The sequence below is a fragment of the Micromesistius poutassou genome (genome assembly GCF_964030765.1).
Source record: "Micromesistius poutassou genome assembly, contig: SCAFFOLD_1016, whole genome shotgun sequence".
NCBI classification, from domain to species: Eukaryota; Metazoa; Chordata; class Actinopteri; order Gadiformes; family Gadidae; genus Micromesistius; species Micromesistius poutassou.
Window position 1 is genome coordinate 10,001 of NW_028177614.1, and position 8,347 is coordinate 18,347.

Genomic DNA, 8,347 nt, shown 5'->3' on the forward strand with positions numbered 1-8,347 from the left:
GATGTTCATTTCAGAAACACAGAACTTGTTATTAGGTCAGCGGGCGCTCAGGACTGAGCGGTCAGTAGCATCCAGCACTGGTTCAAACTTTCCAGATTCTTTGGAGAATCGTACATGTAATCAAAAGCATGACTACTGAATACGATAGACGGGGAAAAGGAAGCTTTGAGATTGCATCTAATGAAGTTGGTGGGATCTGAATCAAAAGTAGCATATCCAAAACCCGATAGGAAATCCAAGTTGATGCCTCTAACGGTCGAACGTTGGCCGTAGGTCTGTGTTGTTCAAAGAGAATTCTCCCAGCGAGAGAGATGCCAGATGAAACTTTTTCAGCATGCCAATATGCAAGTCCATGTGTGTGTGTGTGTGTGTGTGTGTGCGTGTGGTTGGGGACCAGTGAGTGGGCTGGAATCCAGACCCAAGGGAAAGAGCTTCATGAATAATCATCTCTCACATTACGGTAGATTTGACCATCACCACCAGAAACCAGATCTGACCTGGAGCCCAGCGCCAGCAGCAGCCTCCCTCCCTCCGTCGATACCCGTCAGGCCCTCGAGGTGGAGGTTACAGCGGTTCATTTCATGTACATTCCCTGCGTGCGGCGTCGATAATTCACAATAGGCAGCCGAATCAAGGTGGAGCCACCACGGCCCCACAGCCCTGACAGATGCTCCGGGAGGAAATGGTATCGGCGTTCTGCTATGCAGGCGCCGGGCGGAGGCGGAGGATGGATGGCGCAGCAGGAGTCAGCAGCGCGCCGGGCCGTTAGGAGCGTGAGCCGGGCCGGTGAGCACACCGGGCCTGTTTGGACAGCAGCAGACGTACGGACGAGGTGGACCTCCGCGGGCGATTCACCGTCAGCCACGACAAACAGCGCCGCGTCTGGGTGGGCCGCGGCCGTCTGGACGCCGCATGCGCGCGCGGGGGGGGGAGGGGGGGCGTTAACGGGGACGACCTAAAGGATTATGCACCGCAGCCATCCATCCATATAAATATATGTATGATCCATAATCCATCCATCCATGTATATACATCAGCATAATCCGTCTATCCATCCATATATATCTATACATCTAATTCATAAACCATCCATCCATATATATATATATACATATATAATCCATAATCCATCCTATCCATTCATCACACCTTTGGTTCACGCGCCCCATATGTATTCCACACATTGCTACGTTTTGCAGTTCATTTCGAGAACAAATAATCCAAACCACGACGTTGCCCAATATTGTTCTGTACACGTTGTTCACGATGTGGTTGTGTGGTTCCAGTAACCAATACTACCACTCTCACATCACAATACCAGCAGTACGTAGTGGCTCCACCACCGCAGCCCACCACCACAGACCCACACGGCCCGGAGACCCGACCAGCAGCCCCTCCCACCGCCACCAGCCCAGTGCTGCTCCTCCACCACAGACCCACACGGCCCGGAGACCCAACCAGCAGCCCCTCCCACCGCCACCAGCCCAGTGCTGCTCCTCCTCTGCAGGGCTCCATGCTCCCTGCAACTCCTCCACCACGGAGGAGAACGCGTACGCTATCATCAGTATAAACAGACGTGTCCCTCATGAGCTCTGCCTTCCAGTTGATCCAGCATGTTGTGGACAACGTCTGATTAACACCGTGGCCTCTATCGACTGTGAGGTTCTGGTCTAATCGGTGTATTGGCACTAGTGCGCGTGTGCTGAGCAAAAAAACAGCGTCCGCAAACGTCACCGCGGGAAAAAAGAGCAGCAGAGGCAACACGTTCCCATCATCCCCCTCCGTGATCCGTCCGCTCTGCCCCTGCTGCTCCGCCACCGTGAGAGAGAGAGCGTCTCCTCCCGGCCGCCTGAGGGGGCTGTGATGGAGCGGCTATATATAGCCCCTCCAGTGAGACGGGTTGTTAGTGCGGCTCTCTCCGCTGTGTGTCTGTGGCTCATGAGGGCCACCAGAGTCAGGGGTGAGGGGCGGACGTGATCCCCGGGAGAGGTCAACAGGATTCACCGGCAGAGGACAGTCATGAATGTACGCCGTATATCCTCCCCCAATGAGTACATATATGTCTCTCTGTCTCTCTCTCTCTCTCTCTCTCTCTCTCTCTCTCTCTCTCTCTCTCTCTCTCTCTCTCTCTCTCTCTCTCTCTCTCTCTCTCTCCATCCCCCCTGTGTGTGTGTGTGTGTGTGTGTGTGTGTGTGTGTGTGTGTGCGCGGTGTGTGCGGATGTGTATGTGTGTGTGTGTGTGTGTGTGTGTGCGCGGGTGTGTGGATGTGTATGTGTGTGTTCGCGGGTGTGTGTGTGTGTGTGTGTGTACGGGGCCAGCTAGGCTGTGATGGATGTCTGCCAATCTGGAGCAGGCTGATAGAGGTCACGCTGGTGACCTCTGTCTGGCGGCCACGCTGACCCCAGGACGCTGACCACACACACACACACACACACACACACACACACACACAGTGTGGTGGTAATATGGATAGTGGCTGACCTCGGTGGTCACGTCCACCTCTATCACCTTTAAATGTATATCTCTGTCTGCAGGACCCAATACCAGCCCCCCAGGCTGACCCCCCCCCCCAACACACACACACACACACACACACACACACACACACACGCTGGTGATATGGATTGGGGCTGGCCCCACTGGTCAATAGAGGTCAAGGGTGTGGCAGGAACTTGGCCCGGTCATCTGGCCCACTCAGAGCCTGACGATCTGGACAACTGGACACGGGGGGGGGGGGCGGGAGCGGCGGGACTAGGGGCTGAGAGGAGGGGGTGGGGGGGAGGCGGGACTAGGGGCTGAGAGGAGGGGGGTGGGGGGGGCGGGACTAGGGGCTGAGAGGAGGGGGGTGGGGGGGGGCGGGACTAGGGGCTGAGAGGAGGGGGGGTGGGGGGGGGCGGGACTAGCGCCCCAGTCAGGGATGGAGTCCATGCACAGATCCGTCCCCAGATGTAATCTCTTTACGGCCGGTGTGTGCAGACAGGCAGCTGCCCGGTGCTCGGGGACACATTACACAAGACGCTCATCACTTAACCAGCGATCGGCCTTCTGAAGCCTCCTCATTAAATCAGCCTTTGGTAGCTCTGCACTATCAAACAGGACGACTTAATACCGCTGATCAAATGATACCCGGAGAGATCAAAAGCATATTGAGGCCATCGCTCCTTTGGCCCCCCGTGTGGAGAAGACCCCCCCCCACAGATGGACAGATGGACAGATGGACGCTGGTCAGCAGGCCTGCAGCCCATTGGTCCTGGTTGTTAAAGGAGCTGACCCCTGGTCACGTCATTAGGGGAGGAGGGACGGCCGAGACAGGGGAGGGCACCCGGGGGGGGAGGGGGGGGCGGGGCCCAGAGCACCCAGAGGGAGAGCAGAGCAGGGACACAGAGGGATTAGTCCAAAAGGGGTTCACACAGCCCCTGGGACCCCGATACCCCGATACCCTGATACCCCGATACCCTGATACCCTGATACCCTGCTACCCCAGCCACTGCCAAAGAAACAACATACAAACACATTGAATAATGTCTGTTAATGATGGTCTTATATTCATGCTATTTTACACAATGTTTATCATGGGTTTATTTATTATAATGGTATTGTATTTGTGAAATAAACCAGTATTGTTATAATTGTATCCTGCGTTTGTACTCTTGTTTCTGGTAAGTCTGCCGTGTTGTCCTGGCTGTTTGTCAGGTCTAATGACACCTGGACTGCACTGTGGAGTCATTAAGAAGCAATACTGTAACAGATTTTTAATTAAAACTATTAATCTATCTAATTCTAACTCAAACAGAACCACCACCATTTTTTTTTACTTTCTTGTTTAATGAGGAATGATCTAATGAGAAAATACTGGCGATACAGCTGACTAAATGCATCTTACAGTCACAGACAGCCTAATAAAGCAACAAAAAGGAAAGTATGTGCTTGCGTCATTCTCTTTGAGACAGGGGAGGGGTCAGCTTAGGGTTAGCTCAGCAGCTAGCTAAGATTTCCTGGAAATCTTTAATTTGAACCTCACAAATTGACTCCATTCAATATGTCAACAACATTTATGTCAACAGATGAGCACAAATGAAGGTATCATAGGTTATTGTGCAGACTTAAAGACGTAAATTACAAAAAGTATAAATATATATATATATATATATATATATATATATATGTATGGTAGAATAAATAGCATTAACATGCACTGTTATGACATGCTCGCAGCAACTGAATAATCACCATTAACATTTTATTAGGGAGGGGGTCATCTCCTAACTAAATGGTGTCGAATGGCAAAGGTTTCACCTAATTCCTCCCTATTCTTCAATAATACATATATATATATATATATATATATATATATAGCATAAATATATATATATATATAGTAGGGCCACATGATTAGAACATTTTAATGATATTGTCATTGCGATTAACAGATTATTGGTTCAATTAGTAGGCTCCTACCATATGTACAAAACAAATAATAATAATAAGGCAATTGCTGAGTAACAGATAGTTTGTAATGAATGCAAGTCTTTCAAAATCAGGATTATTCGTTTTTATGTTTTTGAGCTTTTTATATATATATATATACATATATATATATAAAAGAACATAACATTGCATGATTAGTGAATCGTGGAGGCCGAAATCGCATTCTGGATTAGTATGCAATGAACGGTGCAGCGAAGGACAGCAGAAGCGTGTCCAGAGTGTTGGAGACCGGACCCGTCGCCGTCCACCGGCCTCCCCGCAGACAAATGAGCGTCTCCTCCGTGTTATTGCACAGCTTATCCTTACTGTACAGACCGAACATCTGGGCCCTCCACAGCCCCTCTCCGTGGTATCCCTACAGCCCTACGCACAAATGAATCGCCGTGTTCTCCGAGTGACCCCGTCCCCAAATAAGAAGTTCAATTTGGCTGGGCTTAACCTGCCCTGAACCCGAGCAAAATACAAGATGTCTCTCTTCAAAAAGAGGTTTATCCCGACTTAAAATGTTTCCATGAATAAATACGGGATAAAAGAGAAGAAGGGGGGCTGGCACTTACAGACGGCCACAGGCTGCGAGGCGCTTCCGTAATGGAGGCGGGCGGCCGGAGGGGGGAGGCGAGGCGGAGTGACTCAGGACCTCATACTTTGGGAGGAGGTCTCGTGGGAGTCGGCATGGAATCAGCCTCCCCCGTCCCCCCTCCCCCTCCCCCCAGCTGTTGGTCCTCCTGTGAGGCTGTCTGTCTGTCTGTCTGTCTGTCTGTCTGTCCCGTGGATTGTTTGTCAGCCTTGCCCTGAGCTCTCTGTTATGCATGAACATAGACACACATACACACACACACACCTCCACACAAAACACACACACACGCACAATGACGACACACGACTGAGGTGAGTGAGGGTAGAGAGGACAGACAGACATCATAACCACACTGACACCGTAGGAGAGAAGGGGGGGGGTGTCAGACAGACAGACACACACAGACACACAGACAGACAGACAGACAGACAGACAGACAGAGACAGAGACACAGACAGATAGACACACAGACAGGCAGACACACAGAGACAGACAGACAGACACACAGAGACAGAGACAGACACACAGACAGACACACAGAGACAGACAGACAGACAGACAGAGACAGACAGACAGACAGACAGACACACAGACACACAGAGACAGACAGACAGACAGACAGACACAGACAGACAGACACAGACAGACAGACACACAGAGACAGACAGACAGACAGACAGACAGACAGACAGGCAGACAGAGAGCCTCAACACAGAGTTCTCTAGCCCACAGCTTGTATGTGTACCACAGTTGAACTGCCATCAGAGGAGTCTCTCGTCGAGGCTGACTCAAAGCAGCGGCAGAAGCTCTGTTCTACGAGTGTGACCACTTGGGTTGGGGGCGATCGTACTTTAACGTCACGTCACAGCGGCTCAGAGCCACTCTGCCCGGGCTCAGAGCGAGTGGAGCACAGAGTTCACAGGAGGGTTCACCGCAGAGTTCACCGCCGAGGTCAGAGCGGCATCAGCCACATAAGTGTGTTACAGAGCAGTGTGTTACAGAGCAGTGTGTTACAGAGTGTGTTACAGAGTGTGTTACAGAGCAGTGTGTTACAGAGTGTGTTACAGAGTGTGTTACAGAGCAGTGTGTTACAGAGTGTGTTACAGAGTGTGTTACAGAGCAGTGTGTTACAGAGTGTGTTACAGAGTGTGTTACAGAGCAGTGTGTTACAGAGCAGTGTGTTACAGAGTGTGTTACAGACTAGTGTGTTACAGAGTGTGTTACAGAGTGTGTTACAGAGCAGTGTGTTACAGAGTGTGTTACATACTAGTGTGTTACAGACTAGTGTGTTACAGAGTGTGTTACAGAGCAGTGTGTTACAGACTAGTGTGTTACAGACTAGTGTGTTACAGAGTGTGTTACAGAGCAGTGTGTTACAGAGTGTGTTACAGAGTGTGTTACAGAGCAGTGTGTTACAGAGTGTGTTACAGACTAGTGTGTTACAGACTAGTGTGTTACAGAGTGTGTTACAGAGCAGTGTGTTACCGGTACCTTGTGCGGCGTAGAGCAGCTCGCTGTAGACGCTGGCAGGGATGACGGGGGCCGGCAGGTCCCTCAGGAAGCCCCTCAGAGCGTCCGTCAGGATCCCGGAGTCGTACTGCTCCAGATCTCCTGACTCTGAGAGAGAGAGAGAGAGAGAGAGAGAGACAGATGGGGGGGAGGGAGGGTCAGTCACTTCAGAGGATTATGACTTCATAGTGATAGAGACTGCACAATTTACCCATGGGCAATTATATGGTAAATGGACTGCATTTATACAGCGCTTTTATCCAAAGCGCTTTACAATATTGCCTGACATTCACCCATTCATGCACACATTCACACACCGACGGCGGAGTCAGCCACGCAGGGCGCCAGCTGGTCAGGAGCAGTCAGGGTGAGGCGTCTCGCTCAGGGACACCTCCACACTCCGCTAGGAGGAGCCGGGGCTCAAACTAGCAACCTTACAGTTCCCAGCCAACCCGCTCTGCCTCCTGAGCTAATGCCGCCCCATTACTGATCAATGTCTCGCTACCTTCAGAAAGGTAGCGAGACAGAGTGAGTATAGATCTATTGATCTATTATCTATTGATAAGATGTTTGGCTGGGGGCTTACGTGTGTTTTTGTGAACGTCACAAAGTGTTTATGTGTGCATGTTTATGTGTATCAATATCTGTGTGCATTTTTGTGCGTATGAATCTGAATGCCTGGGCAGCCGTGGGTATTTCAGTGTTTATGTGGGTGTTTATTTGAGTGTTTTCCGGTTCTAACCTGGAACCAGTTGTAAAATATCCAGATCCATTACGCTTACAGTATAATAAAACCTTTATCGGATCTCTTCCACCTTTAAATCGTAATCTGTAAATTCAAACAAAAATCAATCAAACCCCAACCCTAATAATAATGTGGAATGATCTATAAACGGAGAGGAAAGTATATATAGTCCTCACTCCCTCCCTCATCGAGCTCATCACTGGACAGATCTGCAGCCCCCCTGGAGTCAAACCGCTGATAAAACCCATTGATTCTGCCCCCCCCCCCCCTTAACTAATGGCTGAATAAACTTAACCAATCACCACAGGCCAGCAGACCACAGTCCCCTTAATGTCAATGGATGACCTCTCGACCCTCGGCGGTGAGGCCTATATTAGAGTATTAAACAGAGGTGCTTTGTCATGACCGTCTCCTGCCCCCCCCGCCCCCGCCCCCCCCCCCCCCCCCCCAGCTGAACCTGGTATTGAGTTGAATTTGCCATTGCCCAAGGACACAGGCTCATTACAACATATTCATGTCCCCTCAACCAGAGCCGCGCAGTTCAGTGGTGTGTGTGTAGTGTCTGTGTGTGTGTGTGTGTGTGTGTGTGTGTGTGTGTGTGTGTGTGTGTGTGTGTGTGTGTGTGTGTGTGTGTGTGTGTGTGTGTGTGTGTGTGTGTGTGCATGTGTGTGTGTGTGTGTGTGTGTGTGTGCGGAGGCATTCACAACATATGTGCTTCATCCTTTATTCTTTCACTTTTTTTGGACCTTCTAAAAGTTTTTCACCTCAACAAGTTTTTATTCAAATTGTAAACTTGTGTTAGCGCGTTCTTATCGTGTTGAATGCAGGACGTAAAAGCCTGGACAAATTTGTTCAAAATAAAACGTCATTACCAGGTTAAAATTAAACAACCAAAAAAAAAGAATAAAGGCAGCCGCAAAAGATAAACTAAATATGTGTCACATAGAGATTAGTGGCTCACACTCAACTACCAGTCCACTCATATCTGCAACTACAACTAATAATCTATACATTTAATTATTAATTA

General features: G+C 49.9%; 1 protein-coding gene across 1 annotated transcript in view; it reads right to left on the reverse strand.

Annotated features, from left to right (window-relative positions):
• LOC311375865 (uncharacterized protein) overlaps positions 1-6,790 on the reverse strand; it is a gene marked incomplete at both ends in the record, with an annotated part of 14,723 nt that extends 7,933 nt beyond the window's left edge. Inside the window, 2 exon segments of the mRNA XM_084490893.1 lie at positions 6,558-6,683; positions 6,787-6,790. Coding sequence (XP_084347019.1) covers positions 6,558-6,683; positions 6,787-6,790 — 130 coding nt within the window.
• Positions 6,791-8,347: the final 1,557 nt, after the last annotated feature.